Here is a 19,345-nt window from a genome sequence, read left to right on the forward strand (position 1 = left end):
CTACTACTACTCTACTCTCTACTCTCTCTCTCTCTCTCTCTCTCTCTCTCTCTCTCTCTCTCTCTCTCTCTCTTGTAGCACCTGTCAAGTTCGTTCGCGAATATGGCACCCGATGGCGGTGGTGTTCGTACGACGCCGGCAGAAGTCTGGGGTCACCGGAAAAGAGTTGAAACATAAGGACAACGCGGATAAAAAATGGATCGGGTTTGGGTGTATGGTTGTCTCTTCTGCTCCTCGTTTCTGACCTCTTTCACTCTAGCCGGAATCAGTATTTGGTACTTGAGACTTAAAATTTAGATGGGGATTCGGTTTTGGTACTTGGTCATTTATACCAGATTAGTTTCGATTCCATATTTGCATCGATGCTGAATTTGGGTGATCTGATTTGGGTTTAATTGAATTTGGGTGGTTGTTGCTTCATTCGAATCGAACCCCGAGGCTCAACAGATGATGATGATGCTTTGATTATGATGATTATCATTTTCATATCTTACATATGCAGATCATGCATCCAGACCAGAGAAGAGGAAGCCAGAAAAAGACCAAGAAAATTATGTTGCAATGGCGTATTATTTGGTGTGGCAGAGAAGAATAGTGTTTTGGGGTTCTTTAATTATCATCCGTTCGATTACTTATAAATGACGTGTCGACCTATGAGTGATGTCCAAGCAGATCCAAGCTCTGCTTTCTCTAAAGGAGGTCATCACCCACCCATTGCACCCCCATCATTTCCACACTTCTGGGGAATGACCCTGCATCAATTCTCCTTCTCAAAAATGAAAAATGAGTCATCGATTCCACTTTCAGATTTGATTTGTCATTAATCCAAAATAGACTGCCCAAGTGCCAACTGCCAAGCAATGACAATCAAGTTTTGTCCTCAAATGTAATGCACAAGAGATTATAAAGAGAAGAGGAGAAATTGCATAGAGGTACTCTAATTAGCAGCTGTGTACTCAACTATCTAGTTTCCATGAAGAGCAACATTAACCCAGGCGACGATCATTGCAATGCAGACCGAGGACATGAAGATGATGAACATGAAGAGTTGCTCGAGACTAGTAAAGATCCAGAGATGAGCAGGAGGACATTTTCCATGAGGGAGATGACGCACAACTCGGCACTTGAGGGTGCAGGCAGGAGAGCCTTTTCCATGAGGGCATCATCAACTTCAGGAGGCGGATCAGGGTATCAAAGGATTGAACTTGGCCACCAGTTCCAGTGCAGCTGGGATGTTAATGCAGATCATGATCATGAGCAGCATGTTAACTTCATCGGTGCACGACTTGATAAATCTGCAATGTTGCAGATGAAACCAACAAAGCTTTTCAAGAAAAGAGGCAGCAATATCTTGGAAGCCTGTAAGCGGCTCTTTGGTTTTTAATTAGTCTCTGTCGAGTCTTGATCTATGCATAGTTATACGTATGTTGTATAGTACTTGTGCCTGGAGCCAATGCCTTTTCACCTTCTCCCCAATGGCTTCTATATCTATTCAGTATTTTTGTTGGATGATGGTTGTAGTATGGTCATTCTACTAAGAGATACCTTGGAACATCGTCGTAATTTCGAGTAACAATCCACAAACCTTTGCAAGGAGTCGGTGAATTAGAAAGAATATACTGTTAGTTTTAGCCAGACGTAGTACACCCTTCTCTTTGTAGTCGTGCTTCAATTCCCAAAGTAGGCAGCAGAACCCAGCAAGACTCATACCAGCACAAGTTCTGCTTCTAGCAGCCATCAATAGTGATCAATATATTTGAGCATCAATAATACTTCAACTCCAGCGTAGCTTCTATTTATCACAATTCAACAAACATCTAAAGTCTAAACTAAGAACATCTCCAACAGTATCCTTCATTATCCTCATTGTTTGTTTTGTCTATCGGTTAAGGGAAAATGAACTTGTTTCAATAACTTTCCTGCAAATGTGGGAGGCAAAAACCAAGAAAAGAGAAACAAAACCCTCTAACTGGAAGGAAGAGCTTCCCATTTGAAACATAACAAGAATCTACAAAAAATGAGTCGTGTTTTACTAAAATGATCTATTTCTTCCCTGTGAGGAAAGTCGTGTTCTTTCCAGTTCAGGGATTCTAGACAATGTCAAATAGCATGACATCCAGCTAAGTAGTCAAAATATTAAGAAAAACATATTGAATAAAACCAATCCAGACTGCTCCTATGTAAAGCAAAGACAAGCCTCATTTCAGCCTGTCTATAGCTTATAACCGCACATAGAAGTGGCCGAAGGCCCTCCCAATCAGGATTTGAAATAGAAAAGACCAAATGTATCTTTTATTTGAAAACGTAAAGCTAGTCTCAGCAAATGCTATTGTACACAAAACCATATCATCAATCAAGTCTACAGGGATCGAAACCTCCAAAGAATGGTGTAGCGTTTGCAATGAAATAACAAGTATCTCTCACCGGTTTGTCTTTCCTCTATTCTTTTTTTCTTCTTTTTGCTATTTTCTTCTCTAGCTTTATTTGATGAACTTTTCAGCACGTCCACGATGATGATCTCCTAATTACAGGCTTCATTTGCTTGTCCTCTTCCAGTGAGATCATACCCAAATGTGATGGATCTTCTAGCATCATCTTCGCAACCAGATATCCAGCTATTGACCATGTCTGGTACTTCCTTGCCTGCTTGCCAATATATCTCCCTAGTTTCCCATCATAATATTCTGGCCAAGAATCTTTTAGCAGACGACTCTCAGCAAGCTCAATTGCCTTTCTTGCAATTTGTGGTCGTCCCGTTTTGATGCAGGCAGCCGTTAGCATCCATAATAGCACTGCACGAATGTGGATGGGAAAAAAATTCCAATTAGAGAAAACCGGGGGTCAAGAAACATCAAATGTAATCTTTCTGGTCAATGTTGAGTGAAAAGAATCAAAATAACCATGGAAATAAATTTGGAATGCCATGATGCTGCATAACTTATAAATGGAAAGATAAAAGATCAAACACTTTGGAGGAAGAACAGAATCAAAGAACATGTCTACAATTACTAATCTTGGCCCAGTTTTTTCTTTCTCCAAAGAAAATTCCTGAGGTAGGAACAAAACTCCCCGAGTCCAAGCTGAGACTAAGAGGGTAAGACTTAACTAGAACTAAGTGGTTCAGCTAGAAGGATTTCCAGTTTTTGTTCAGTTAGTAGAAATATATCTACATGATTAACACCGGAGTGACTGGACACTAGAAAACTAACCCATTTATCACACTATCTTAACGGGGAAAATCATATTATAAGTATGTTTGTAAAGATAAGACGGTGGTATTTGAAAATATCTGGTTTTACTTCATTGTTAAACAAATATAACAAGTAAAATAGTAAGGATCAAACCAGGTTCCTAATCCTTAGCACTTATCTGAGAAGGAAAGCTCATATGAACATTTCCAGAAATCATCTCATCTCCAAATAGAAATTAAATTGAAACAATCACAATGCAACCCTGCTTGGAAAAGAATTCAAGTTTCTTATAGTATGACAAGTCAATCATAGTCTGGTTGTCTCATTTGCAAAATCATATTTTTGCATTATCAAATTATTTAAATCTGACAAATCACAAAAAACAACAGCGACTTTTTTTTCGTACATGAACACGTATGTGATAACAGCAACTCTAGAAACTATAAGGAAATCAAAAACTAGCTTCCAAATGAATATCAAATTATCAACAATTGTTAGAACCAGTTTACAGTTGAGAAATCAAAAATGTATAAGGAAAGATGATCACTATTGTTTCATACTAGATAATTGCATCTTAAAGCATATATCAAAATCAACAATAACTATCAACAAGCCCATAATTATAGTGCTTCAGATAGCTGCAAACACAAGGCAGCGTCCCAATATCACTTAATATCACTCCTTCATGCAAAAGAATAAAATAAACACTAGATCTTATCCCATGAAACAAGATAACAGAAGTTTCAAAAAAATTGACACTTTTGGTCAGCTACAAGAAACACTTCAAATGCATTGAGTAAAAGAAGTGTAAACCAGAGAGAAACATAAAATAGCAGAGGAAGGGTCCAATTAGCAGAAAATCATGTTCAGAAAAGATTTAGGGACAAAGTGTATTAGTTTGGATTTTGTCTCATTTCAGGATCTTAGGCAACCAAACTACATATCCATGATTTCTGACAAGGAAAGACGTGTAAAAGTAGCAAAAAAAAAGCTGAGTAATAAATAAATTCGCGGTCTTAAACAATTCAAATATCTAGAGTAGACAACAATAATTATTATTTGTGATAACGGAGGAGGAAATTTGAGCATGTGGGCAAGCTTGGACTATTCTCTCATTCATCTCATCAAGGCTTTGATCCTTCAGTCTAAGTATATTGTTATGTTGTTATGTGGAAACTGCTAAGAGTCTAAATCTTCATACAGACCAAATGCTTCTATATTCAGAACCAAACAGAAAGCCCACATAGGGATTTCTTTAAGCAGTGCCTTTGGCATACAGCTTTTACTGGCAATGCTAATTCACATATGAATTATCGTTTCCTCCTTGGAAAGCAAACTAAAAGCTATTATCCTAACAATAATGCAATAAGGTCAGTCTTTCTATGTAACATCCGTATGAAACTTTTAAATGCATATGAAGCAATAACCAAGAAAGTCCAAGGGAAGGAAGGAACAAACCTGGCCAAGAACCTCCATTATGGTAGCTCCATCTGGTATTCTTAGGATCACAACCAGTAACTATTCGCCACTCATGACTTTCAATTGCTGGATAAGCAATTTTTAGCGGCATTTCTCCGACCAACTCTTCCCAGCGAGCTTCAATTAGATCCATTATAGCTATTGATTGCTCTGGGGTTGCAAGAGAAGATAGAATTGCGATACAATTACCCAGAGCAAACCATCTAAAATCCATCCTTGCAGGACTCACATTGCCAATAAAGTAGCCACCACGTGTAGGCATAAACTCAAATACCCAGTCTGGGATGGAATCAGGAATGACATTGAACTTATTGACTGCAGTGTGTGAGTACTCTTCAGTTTTATAACGGTATATGTCATTTAACTGTTGGAAATCAAGCCAGAAGTAACCCCGCATGTGGTAGCTTAAGGCATGCAAGCGCTTTGAAATTCGGTCTATAAATTCTTTTCCTTCAGTATCAGGTTTTAGCAATGCACAAGCACATCTGAGCGCCATAAAGAACAGAGCTTGAATTTCAATAGGATAACCATATATTCCCTGGAAAAGTAATCCATAAATTAGAACATTTCAATCAGAAAATATATCAGAAATATAATAAAATGAGCAAAGTCAATTGTCAGAGCACAGAAAATAAGATAAACTATATATCACACAAAGACTAAAAGACAAAAATAAACAAAACAATATTCTTAATGCAACAAGTTGTTTATGGACTTTCATCAACTGGACCTATGGCCTACAATGTTCAAAATCATTCTGGGTGTGATTCTCGAAAAATCATTGCAGTGAATGCCTCCATTTCTAAAGAATTTGTGGTAGCACTGATTATTACTCTAAATAGCCGAAGAACTGAAGAATATAAAATTAAATGATTTGATCCTAATTCTAAATGTATGCTTGAGCATTGCAAAGTAAATGAAACGTTACGTTGACATGAATATGTATATATCATTTTCATATAAAGAAAGCAATAATATGTCCTACTATAATCTGCTTATTGATGAGATTGCTCCATGCACAATAATAATTGACCAAGTGTTTTACCAAAACTCCGAGCAGCAAAACCGCTGGCAAATATATTAGGAAGGTAAAAGGCAGATTTTACAAAAAAAATTTGAAACGGTTATAGCCAGAAAGATTAAAGTTTAAGCTCGTCCTGACTTCCACAACAACAAGGATATTCATATTAAAGCTTTAATAACTGAGGGATACTCAAGCTACTCATTATGTCACTAAACAAACTCCTTGTAAGATACTTGTGGCATTTAAAAGCAACTTACCATTCTACGATCAATCATAGAGCATCCATCAGCACAAAGCAAAGTTGGGAATGTGTCAAAACCTTCTGACAGACATAGAGTCAGTATAAGCTTCATGCCCTTTTGACAATCTTCTGTTTCCGCCAGAGATAAATCCCCTGTTGACTTTGTATATGCACGGAGCAGTATAATCCACCAGAAACCAGAGTCAACAGGAGCAACTCGTCCAATTGCACTTTCACCAAAATCTGCATGGATAGTATCCGTCTTCCGAATAGGGTCATGAAGAACTTTGAAGCTTGCAGGCATTGCACCTTCTCCAAGCTTGAACCGGTCTATTCTTTTTTCCCACCCTTGAAGCTGAAGAGTCTTCAAGAGAAAGTTTTTCACTATCTCAGGCTCACCATTCATCAGGAAAGCCAGAGCACTTGGTACAAAGTCACGCACAAAAACCTAAACAGAACAACAGAATAAATCAAGAATTAGTCCCATTCACATCAAATCTTCATACTAATCACGTTTTCGATCTTTCTTTCACTTCCACAAGAAGAAGACAAAAATAAGAAAGCTTATGCAAAACTGTAACAAAACGAGACTGATAAGGCCCCAAGGTTCATCAACTTCATCAGACACAAAAAGAAACCAAGAATCCATCTCAATTCAATCCAAGATATCATTACTCCAAGATACTGAAGGCTCAAAACAGCTTAATACATTATATTGGCATGTATTGAACTTCATAACAATTAGAAAAGAAACGAGCTATACCTGATCATAGTTCAAGACTTCCTCAGAGGCGTGATCATAAGCAGCAATGGTCCCCACCGGCTGGTTTCGGAAGAACACCAGAGAGCGACGGAGAGCATCCCACGCCTCGGCAACCATAGGATGCGGCTCAAAGGAGTTGCGAGTGGACGAAGCAGGAGTGTCGAAACCGGACCTTCCCCCGGGGGAGTATGAGCTATCCAAGTTGTCCAATCCAGCCCTGGCGAGACCAATGGAGAGCTCGCTGAGTGACCTCTCGTCAAAGGACCTCTCCCTCTTAATGTTGAGCCTCGGCTTGTCCAGAAGCCTCGAAAGATCGTAGTCGTCCATGTCCGAGATGGAACAATGCGAGCTCACATTTCGTAGTCCCTCCATTTCTCCTCTCCTTCTTCTTCTTCTTCTTCTTCTTCAAGAAACGCTCTAATGGCTTCTTAACAGATCTGAACTCTACCAGACAACGTACCAAACGATTAGGTAAAAAAAAATATTACAGAGATTTACAGTTCCAGTAAATTCAGAAGTAGACAAGAACGATGAAAATCCAGATTTTACTGCGGTTACTATTTCAGTGCCAAAAGATTTGGATTCTTGTTTTAAAAGAAGAAAACAAAAACCGAGAAAAGATTTAAAGAAATGTAAAAGGCGTAGATCAAGATCGACAAGAATGGAGGCCAACGCATTCAATCGGAAGCTACAAACGGCATTAATGGAGGTACCGATGGATCAGAAAATCGACGAATCCGTAACGGAAGGTCCAGATCTGAACCTCCTCACCGGAAAAGACATGACAGAATTGAGAGAGAAGCGAAAGAGTTGGAGAGCGCGAACCTGAGAGAGGAGGAGGGCGAGAATCTCCGGCAGTGTGATCGGGCCTGCAACTTGGCCGGGAACTGGTCGCCGGAAGCTGGAAGCCGGGAGAGAAAGGAGAGAGGAAAAACGAAGAAGAAGAGAAAAAAAGAGCAGTTCTACAACTACTCCTATTTATAGGGAGACCAATGAGAGTAGCGAGCTAACTGCCAGAAATAAAAAATTAATATTATAAGAAGTTACCAAAACGGGTGAATAAGACTAGTCTATCGGAGTCTTGCTCATGTGATCAGTTGATTCCGGTAACTCTTCTTCTTATTACACAACGTCCGGTACTCTTATTGATACTGAACGGCAGATAATTCTATACTCAATTGTGTTCCACGGTCATTGAATTTAGAAAATGTAAGAAATAATACGATAGTTAAAAAGAAAAATTGTTTAAACAATGTCTCTCATTGTAGAGAAGCTAACTTTTGGTGTCTCGCATTTGAAAAACTTCAAAACGGTATCTCACGTTCTTACCCCGACTGAAGAATGGTATCTGAAACCGTTAGCTCCGTTAGAAAAACTAACAACTGAAGGATACTTTCGTTGTTTCAGCTATCGAGTTTGAGTTCAATGGCTATCGTGCACAATTGTGCACGTGATCAGTTAATTTTGTACTCAAATCATGCACATAGCCGGTTAACTACATTCTCAATTGTACACAACTATAGATATTTAAATTTAGTCTCAAGAAACAAAACAGTAATTGTTTACAGTTGTGCACGTGATTATTTACTCAAGTGTATCATGCGCAACTGTAATTATATTAGATTCAGTTTGAAAAGAAAAAATAAGTCAGCTAGAATACAAACTATTCCAAGGTATCTTCAGTACACGGTGTGTATATCTTCACATACATACATGGATAGTCAGGATTAGAAAAAAATATATAAAAACATGATAGTCAAACATATAATTTATTATGAACGGTTAAGATTGCGTTATGCATACAAGAATTTTCAGTGATTGACTACCAGAAAATGATTATTGGGGGCGGTTTGTTTGACCGGAAATAGCCCGTGAGAGGGAGCACGAGGGGATTGACAGGGTGGACAAAACGACGCCGTCGTCAGAGTCTGACCCAGCATTGGATTTTCCACTGGAGCAGAGCAGGCCGCTTTGCAACTTGTTTTGTCAGTTGGTGTTTTCTACCACTCCACTTGGACATAATTTAACCTCACGGTGTACAAAATAAGTAAAATTTAAAATAAAAATAAATGAAAAGAAATCTGGGGGAAATTGTATTTAAAAAGTAATTGTGGGTAGGTGGGATAATTGACCATTGGAGGAAATATCTTAATTTGATTTCATTTTTCTCCTGCATTTGCATCGTGTTCAATGCCTTTTTAATATAGCAACTCATTTTGGACTGTCAAGGTTCTTGGGTTCTCTTTGAACTTTTACGACAATACTTTGAATATAACTCCAAATTTTTTCTTTCTTAATTCGTCTAAAAATCATATTTACAAGATGGACAAAGTAAGCTTGTACAGAAATATAATATAATTTCATATTTGTAAGTAAATGTTGGAATTCTCCTCTGTCGGAATTATTCCCTTATTTTTTAATTCAATTCTATGTAGGTAAACGTGTCATTATAGTAATCAAATAATGGGGGAACATAGAATTAATCGATCGATGGTTTATAATCAACTAATCAAGTAATTGATTATGTAGCCTGCTTAAATGATTGAGTAACGTAATATCACGTTAATTATGACAACATGTTAACTATTCCTGTATCTTGTGTTTGCCCGATATATAGTTCGGTGACTACATGAAGTAAGGAAGGCCACCCTTCCAACTCTTTAATGTTAACAATTCTTTGCATCAAAACTCATCAATTTCGTTTATACAAGTTCTCTTCACTAACTTAACTATCCAAGTGTCCTCTACGACACTGCATGAACATCACCTTACCTTAGCAAACTTGAATTGTTTTAATCAGTGGCGTATATATATCTATTTGACCAGACTCAAATGATTCGACGAAATCTTGAGTTCCAATTTTAAGTAATTGAAATAATTAGAGGGGACAAACTGATGTAGGATGTGCCTCCAATTTTGACGATCTTGCTTGTTGTCATTGCTTACAAGATAGGGTGATATGGTATGCATGGTAGCCTGGTTGGGAGGGTAGAGAAGAATTTCAATCCAAATCTCACAAAATCTAAATCCACAACCTAAATTGATAGATAGTATTATTAATAGGAAGGCGTGGTAGCAACGTCACATTAAATATAATGTAGCATTACTACTCCATCTCCTTATATGATGCATCACTTTACTTATCAAATTAGCTGGTGGTGGTCTTCGTCATGATACATGAGGATCCATTATTTATGTTAGTTGCATAAATAAATAAATAATCTAAATATCATTTGCTCTTTATTTAAATCTATAATGGTGATCATAGAAAATAAGAAAATATTTGCTTTTGCTTGTTTTCGATGACATTGGGAACCTCAGTCACTTTACTAAATTACTACGTTTATTTTTCCCTACAACTCTTTTTTGATTGGAAGCTATATATGTACATATATATATACTTTCATATCTTTAATCAGTCCTGGTTCAAACCTAGCTAGGGTTTGGTACTTTGGTTTTTCCTCTGCCTTTTTATTTAGTTAGGGTTTAGGTCTTGGCCTGCAGCCTCGATCAGTTCCATGCCTTGTGATCGAGCAATCCCATGGCCCTTCCAAATAAGTTTTATAAGTTTTCAAGTTTAATTCAGATAGGAGATCGCTCATTTTCTCGAAGAGGCTTCGCTATCGATTACGACGAGACTAGCTCATTCGCTTAACCAACATTGTAGTCACATATGCACATCATATCAGCCGTACCAATTAATTAACAATCACACAAGCAATCAATATATGATGAATGGATCGATGGTGAAGGCTAGGATAGTCTATATGAAATATATATATCAGTATTCATTTCAGTGCTTATCTACTATTGAAATCAAGAGTGAGTTTTGTCAAATTAAAGAATTCGCTAGCTAGTATTAGAAAATAACGTCAACAAAGGCATATACAAGCTATTGGTAGCAAGCACATACTACGGTAACAAAAGCAAAAGTTAGCAAGTAGGGTAAGATTGGCAGGTACGAACATAACTTTGACGAGATAAATTCTAATATAATAAATGGGTAACTCTTATAATAGAATACGATTAAAACAAATATTTTCTCATAAATCCTGTTTACACTCGTCTTCTCAACAACGAATATTTTCTCATAAACCGACCTTAAAGTCTCTATTGGTGTTTCGAGTCTTGGGGAAACTCATCTGGCCAGGATGGTTGTGTAAAAGATGTAAAGCTCTAGCATATTCATGTATATTCTCCTCTTTAATTTGCTCGAAGGAGAAAAATTCCTAATAAAGAGAAAAAGCTTGTAAGCCAAGAAAAGGAAGATAGAAAGCTGAAACCTCTTCTTCTCTGAAAAGGGTTTCTATTTTAGATTCAATAATAAGGTGGTAGGCCCACGTTCAGGTGTTTTTTGTCGTTTTGTGGAGGGTATACAAAGGGTCACGTACCTAACCCTTTACGTGAGAATACATGCAAGTTGTACCAAAATGGTAACAAGCTGATACGCGGTAAAAGTCAGAAGTAAAAATGTAAAAGAATGAAACTTAGTTACCGGGCTGAGTAGTAAAGAAAAGGAAAGTGAGGGGCGCGTGGTAGTTACGGCGTTGGGAGTTTTGGTAGTGAGTGGGGCAGGGGACTTTTAGTTAACGGCCAATTTGAAGCACATGGTCAACGAATCGACGTGGACACAGGCTGTCTGAACCGGATTTTGTTCTGGATAATGTTTATAATTAGTTTTAATTTCGATTAATTATAACGTCATCAGAAATTATGGAACAATATGCTAACAACCATGGGAGACGTCCAGCTCCATCTCTGTATTTCGAAGGCAATAAGCAAGAGAGGGGAAAAAGACCATTTGTACAAAATAGAAAAAGTCAAATCTTATTTCAATGATAATTTTTTATTAACTCATTTGAATACAAGGTACTTATTTTAAGCCTAAATACACAAATCTTTATTAAAATATAATAAAAAAATATTTTTAAAGACTTTTTTACCCTTAACTTTTACCTAAAGAGAAAAAGTGAAAAAGATGGAGGAAAGACTTTGCCGGAAGCACACCGGGCTCCGGCGCCAGTCACCGGCGGCCACATTCCGGTCGCCGGACTTCGAACTCCGGCCGCCGGAATCTGGTCACTAGTGACCGGAATTTTCCGACTGCCGGAAAATTGCCGGCATCCGTTGGCCGGAATTTTCCGGAAATCTCACTAGATTTTTTTAAATGCCATCAGAATTTACGTGATCTTAACCCAAGTACGAAAAATAAAGTTTACTATCCCTAGTAAACTTTTACTGGGGGTAGTAAACTCAAAATAAAGTTTCTCCATGACCATTATATACCTTAAAACGGTGAAAAATCAACTTAGATGCAGAAAAATAAAGTTTACAACCGCTAGTAAACTTCTGCTGGGGGTAGTAAACTTGCAATACAGTTTTCCTATGACCATTTTATACCTTAAAGGAGAGAAAAAATCAACATATATGCAAAAAAATAAAGTTTACCACCCCTAGTAAACATCTTACCTGGGGTAGTAATCTTGTAAAATAATATCTCCAAGGCTATAAGTACACATTAAAACGGAGAAAAATCAACTTAGATGCGAAAAAAATAAAATTTACTACCCCTAATAACTTTTACTAGAGGTAGTAAACTTGCAAAACAGTATTTTCAAGACCATAATACACACTAAAACAGAGGAAGAACAATTTAGATTCGAAAAACTAAAGTTTACTACTCCCAGAAAACTTTTATTAGGGGTAGTAAACTTGCAAAAAAATATTTTCAATGCCATAATACACACTAAAACAGAGGAAGAACAACCTAGATGCGAAAAAATAAAGTTTATTACCCCCAGTAAACTTATACTGGGGGTAGTAAGCTTGCAAAACAATATCTCCAAGGCCATAAGTACGCATTAAAACGGAGAAAAATCAACTTAGATGCAAAAAAATAAATTTACTACCCCTAGTAAACTTTTACTGGAGGTAGTAAACTTGGAAAACAGTATTTTCAAGGCCATAATACATATTAAAACAGAGGAAGAACAATTCAGATTTGAAAAACTAAAGTTTACTACCCCTAGTAAACTTTTATTAGGGGTAGTAAACTTGTAAAACAATATTTTCAAGGCCATAATACAGACTAAAACAGAGGAAGAACAACTTAGATGCAAAAAAATAAAGTTTACTACCCCCATTAAACTTTTACTAGGGGTAATAACCTTGCAATCTATTATCTCCAAAGAAAAATCAACACACAAGCAAATAATAGAAAATTACTACCCTTAGTAATTTTTATATTTTGGGTGCAGAACACAAAAACAAGATACTATGAAATATTATTACCGTCAGTAAGAATCTTAATTATTCCATATACATCAACGCCAAAACGTATCTAACAGATCTATCTAACCAAAACTGATTTCATAATTATCAAACATCAATGAGAGACTAACGAAGGTATATAAACCTTTTGTTAACCAGAAACCTCAACGTTTGTTCACGAAAAAAAAAAAAAAAAACCAAGAAACCACAACGACGGTGGCACAACGCTAGCTCATCCTCTACAACAACGGTGGCCTTCAAAACAGTTCCGGCGCCATCGATTTCAACCCAGTGAAATTGAACCAGTCTGATTCAGTTAAGTCGACCTCTGTCTTCAGACTTTGGAGAGAAACAGAGAGAGATGCCGATGGTGAGAGAGTGGGGATCTGATCTCTAGAGGCGTCGAACTTGCAATGGAGAACACTGACAAGCGACGTCGGAGAGGAGTGATTGGAGGTCGTCGATGTCGGAGAGGAGAGATCGGAGGCGGTCGACTTCAGATGTGTGGCAACCTGATCTGGATTTGACACTGCTCTTCGACTCAACGGTCTCAGCGGGAGGAGAGAGTGAGAGAGTGTGTGTGCTTTCCAGATCAGAGGAGAGAAGGAGGAAGAGATCTGGTCAGAGATGTGTTGGTGATCAGTTCGGCGATGACGAGGACCGACGTGAGGGATCTAGCCTCATCGGCGTCGCGGCAGCGTCACCGGTGCGGTGCTTCGCCAGTGCTTCATGTCGTCGGTGCTTCGCCGGAAAGAGGAATCAGATTCACGTTTGAGAGAGGAAAGAGAGTGGGAGAGTTTTCTAAGAGAGAGAGAGCTAATGATCGGGGAAAAAGAGGAGAAAGAGAGTTAAATTATGGTGAGGGTATTGACGTCTTTTTGTTAGAATTCATTGGAATTGGGTTGCTGAATAGATTTTCATTGGAATGGGCTAAAAGGATGTTAAATTAGTAGTAAATGGTCATTTACTCTAAAAAAAATGTTTCATAAAAATAAAAAAATAACGTAAGAAAAATGTGATAATCTTCTAATAAGCCACAATGTTTTCATTGACAAACTAAGCCACAGCAGTTCATTTAAAGTAATTAATAGAAGAAGTGGAAGATAATATGTCTATTGTTGTGCAACATCGAAACGGAAAATTGGTTGTGAAGATAATATCATATTACAAAGAATCATAAAACCCTAGCCTCCATGCATGTCACACCTTAATTTTTGAAGGAAAAATTTTCAAAAATTTGGGCATGATATATCTTAAAATCTTAATATCCCACAACCTGCTCAACAATTTCCAAACTAAAAACAAATACTGGAAATATAAATGTCAGTTAACACATCAACCTAGTTAAACATTAAATCTCCTTAATTACATCAACATCCAAAAGTCTAGTAATAAACTACTTCGCTCACACGAGCTTAAAAACAACAGCCATAAAATACAAATAATGTACATCGCCTAAAACCCAGCTCCTAAGCCACTGCCTCAACCCTGCTAATCATCACCTGCAAGTCTAACCCCTACACCATGAATTGGTGCACCGGGTTGTAAACAACAAACCCGGTAAGCTAAAAAGCTCGTATGAGTAACTCCCAAAATAATAACTCAATAATCCCAACATCACATATAATTAAAATTGGTAATTCCTGCATTAACAACTTAGTTCAGGAATCGCCTAAAAGAAAAGAATTTAAAAGAAACAATTAAGAAAAACACAATAATTCAGAATCACTCAAAAACAAAAATGAATCCTATAAAAAAAACATAGTTTCAAGAACTCTATTAAAATCACACAATTAAGATTAAAAAATCTCCTACGGATATGCATAGTTCAGGAGATACTCAAAGCAAGAAATTTAAACAACACATAAGAACATCACACAATCATTTCTCTACTCTTACTTATGAGTTCGCAAACACTTAGTTATCCCCCATAAGTAACCAACAAATGCGTACTCATGGGTTCGTCAACATTTAGTCATCCCCCATGAAGTACCGACTGACAGACTAGAGCTCTATACCGACCGTAACCAATCACCCGGCCAAGGCTTGGTTCCCGGTCCACCACGAAGGCTCCTAATCTAAGAATCACCACTAAGGCACACACATACGCAACTAATTCACACAATCACCACTAAGACACACATTCAAATACTCTCCCATCATAACACTTATCAAATTACAAAATAATAATATCATCATAACCGTAACCAATCACCCGATTAAAGGCTTGGAACCCGGTTTGACTATTTAAACAACAATTTATGATATAAAAATATCATTAACAACAACACAAGAGCACATAAATAATTATATCTTTCCACCTAGATATATTTATATAAAGAAAGACATAGATATTCCCACTAGAATAATCTATCAACAACCATATTTCAACATCACAATATCACATGTTCGGAAGTCCTTTTTGAAAGATTTATTTTTATTAGATAACACATTTTCACTTACCCATAAGCCGTTGACGATTAAGCTCATTTATATTTAAAAACAAAAAATCATTCTCCTTTTAAGGACAACTTCACAACTAACAATAATAAAATTATAAAATAAACTCGGTTCCTTTGTGAACGCATGTGAGATTTACTCACAATATAAAAATATCATAATCATCATCATCATCATACTAATTATCATCATAATTATCATCATCATAATAATTATCAACATAATCATCATATCATCATCAACATCAAAATCATCATAAAAATCCTCATTATAATCATCATCAAATAATTATAAAAATATGTGGTCCTAAGTGAACCTTAGTGAGATTTTACTCACCTTAACTCCTGCTGCGTCTTCACACAAACACAAAGGAAAGCTCAAACCAAGCTCCTGATAACCACCTATAAATGAATTGTTCACTTTAGTAACCAACATGACCAAAACACTTCCCTCTTGAACCAAGACTCTACCCTTGACCCAAGGTCTTGTCCTTCAAGACAACCCTTCTTCCGAGACCTCCCAAGGTCATAGGAACCCCCAACCACCTATTGAAAAAGGTTAACAAGATTTTCAAAGCTCAAACACCAAAGCTTAACAACCTCTCACGATTCTCAACTTAGTCTTAAACCTAGGATGCAAAACTTAATTATAACATAACCTCATGACATGTCAACGTGCTCGTATCGACGAGTACTACCTAACCAGCACCACAAAACACCACAGACACTACCGGACGCGCCGCCACGCGTCACCATAGGCGGCGGCGAGTGGGCCCCACGCACCACCCTACCAACCTTCGAATTAAGGCAAACTCACAACATGAAACTTATAGATGGAAGAGAGAGAAGCATCTTTTATACCTGAGGTTTTGCCCCATTTGGCTGAAAAACATCGAAAACTCGCCGGAAAAGTTAGAATTCACCATCACCACTCCACACCGAGAGTCGAGCTTCAAGACCACCGGAAAACGAACCAGGACGCCAAGGAGCTCCTATCCCGACCGTTTCCAAGCTGTGTCGCCGCCGCCGGAGGTGGGAATCCTGACCGGTCTCCAAGCCGAACTTCCGAGCTTCGGGTCACCACTTCGGGACCGAATAGGCGCAAGTCACCACTACAGGGCAGCTCGGACGGAGGAGAGGAAGAGAACCCGACCGGTGCCGGCGTCTAGGTCGGTCAGAGGTGGCCGGAAAAGCCAGGTCTGGTCGGGCGGGTTCGGGTCGGGTTGGGAGGAAATCCCATAGAGTGAAGGTGGGGCGCGAGATAGAGAATAAAAGAGAGAGGGAAATGGGTTCCGGAAAAAATGAAGTGGAACCCTAGAACTTCTCTTATTTGACCCAAACAGCCCGTAAAGCCACGAACTTCCGTTGACCATAACTTTCTCATACGAAGTCCGTTTTACACATGCTCAAGGTTCTAAAAAACGCTGGGCGTTAGTCGGGCGGACAGCGCCCAAAAGATTAATCGGGGATTAATCAGGGATTAATCGGGGATTAATCAGATTTGTATTTTTGTATTTATTTTACTTTTAATAACAAATAATTATATAAATAAATATACCAAAGGTGATATAATGTTTTAAAATACTTATCTGCGGGTCTAACAATTTATTTTTCTCTATTCCATCACATATTTAAGAGACTAAGAATACCTTTGGTCAGACTTGACTCTATACGTCTAGGGAACTCCCACTTCTAGACCCCATTTTTTCTCAGAATAAAAAACGAAAAAGACGAACCACCATGTTCTTGAGTTATACAATTTGGCTTGGCAATATTCTTCAAATCTGTTTCTTCTAATCTGTAGCATCACCATAGTTTGGGCCGGGCCGGGCCAGCCCGGCCCAACACTAGCGGGCTCGGGCTGGGCCAGGCCGGGCTTTAACTGACTTTTTATATTTGAAAGGGCCGGGCCGGGCCGGGCTTTTCTTAACAAGACCTAAAGAAAAAAAAGAATTTAAGGGGATTGTACAGTTAAACACAGCTTTGGATAACTCTATTGAATGGAATAATAAACAAAAATTAACCTATGATAAAATGGTCAGTTACTGACCTACCTAGCTACATCCTCTAGAGTCTAGATTGTGCCCAAGCTTTTCCAAAGCCTCTGCATAAGGCCCTGAAAGTTCCAAATTGCCAATTGCATTTGCCAATGTCATATATCATATACAATGTCCCCCTTAGGAGATTAACTTGGTAGAACTGGTGTAGCTCCACAAAACCAGTGTCCTGAAACAGAAGGCAACATACAATTGGTAATGAGATTTTAGCATTGTAAATAAATATAAAGATCATACACAAATTTGAGTTATATAGCAGCTTCCTCCTTTCAATAATAAAAAAAGCCAATTAATAAGTAAAAACTAAAGCACACAAAACTGGAAAAAACAATAGCAGAAGAAAACTGAATTAAACAGGAAGTTGGAATTGCAGTCCAACATCAACAACCTTGTTCATTTGAAACCTGTAGGAAAATACAGTTGAGAAAAAACAAAGAGATTGATTAAATATATGCAAAAAGATTAGCACAGATGCTAATGCTGGTTAGGAATTTAAGCTGGTTATCACATATGCAAAAAGTAACCAGCCTAAGGACTTTAGAAGTAACCAAGCTTTGTAGTCTTAGTTACAAACTAGCCTTATAGTCCTTAACACAAAAAAGTAACCAGCCTAAGGACTTTAAAAGTAACCAAGCCTTGTAATACAAAACACAAAAAATGCAAATGGTAACTACATCAGATAAGTAACTAAGGGACTCCTCCATCAGACACAATTTCAATTTCATCATCATCATTATATTCACTAGCATCTTCACCATTGTCTTCACTAGCATCTTCACTATCAACCATCCAATCTGGTCTTGCAGCCTTTGCATTCATTAGTTCTTCAGCACATTCCTCTTCTCGTGCTGCTTCTTGCATTCTTGTACTTGCCAAGCTCCAATCCTTCAAACAAACTAAAGCTTTTATGGTATTTGGACTTAGAGCAGCTCTCTTCTCTGAAACAACTCGACCACCAGCACTAAAAGCGGCCTCTGATGCAACTGTTGATGCTGGTACACTCAATAGATCACGAGCCATAAGTGAAAGAACAGGGTATAATGTGTGATTTGTTTTCCACCACCCCAAAACATTGAACTGATTGTCATCATCCACCTCAATTGTTGCTAAATCAAGATACACTTGTAAATCAGTGGAGTTAGTGGAAGAACTAGATGATACCTTAGCCCTTTTCAATCTTTGCATGGAAAAATTTTGAACCCTAGGAATATTTGTAGATGCAGATGTGGTTCCCAAAGGATTAGGGATTCCATCACTAGGTAAACTAGATGCAACACTGGAAACTACATTCCTCTTATAGATATCATAATATCCTTGCAATAAAGTCTTAATGGATGTCATTCTTGTATCAATTTCTAGTTGCTCAAGACCAAAACATTTCAGCCACTCTTCAATGGCTAATAACTTGAATCTAGGATCCATGATAGTAGCAAGACAAAAAACCATTGGAAACTTAGACCAGTACTTATCAAATTTGGCTCTCATTTCTTTTAAAGCATCTTTGAAAACAGAGAGCTCAGAATATGCAACAAATGTTTGATAAATATCAACTAAACAATTAATAACTCTACTAGAAGTAGATGAATAAACACCACAGCAGATTTTTGTAGAAGAGTTAAAAATTGCAAGAAAACCACATGTAAGTTCAGCGATCAACCAATCTTGTTCAGTTGGAGATGCTAAATTACAAGAACGAGATTCATTTACTTTTTGCACATATCTATGCAAATGACCTTTATATTTTAGAGCTAATAGTAAAAGATCATATGTGGAATTCCACCTATGAGGAACATCATTGTCAATATTTTTCTTTCCAAAACCTAAATCAGCACAAGCTTGTACCCATACTTCATGCCTCTTA

General features: G+C 37.7%; 1 protein-coding gene across 1 annotated transcript; it reads right to left on the minus strand.

Annotated features, from left to right (window-relative positions):
• Window positions 1-2,263: 2,263 nt before the first annotated feature.
• On the minus strand, window positions 2,264-7,643 carry LOC101296831. Its single transcript, XM_004309860.1, has 5 exons — window positions 7,524-7,643; window positions 6,699-7,142; window positions 5,952-6,383; window positions 4,650-5,208; window positions 2,264-2,792 (listed from the first exon to the last, which is right to left on the minus strand). The coding sequence occupies exons 2-5, from the start codon at window positions 7,068-7,070 to the stop codon at window positions 2,497-2,499; spliced, it is 1,659 nt and encodes a 552-aa protein (XP_004309908.1). The 5' UTR covers window positions 7,071-7,142; window positions 7,524-7,643; the 3' UTR covers window positions 2,264-2,496.
• Between the last annotated feature and the right edge of the window lie 11,702 nt (window positions 7,644-19,345).

This window comes from Fragaria vesca, unplaced genomic scaffold, assembly GCF_000184155.1.
Source record: "Fragaria vesca subsp. vesca unplaced genomic scaffold, FraVesHawaii_1.0 scf0513139, whole genome shotgun sequence".
In the NCBI taxonomy this organism is placed as follows: Eukaryota; Viridiplantae; Streptophyta; class Magnoliopsida; order Rosales; family Rosaceae; genus Fragaria; species Fragaria vesca.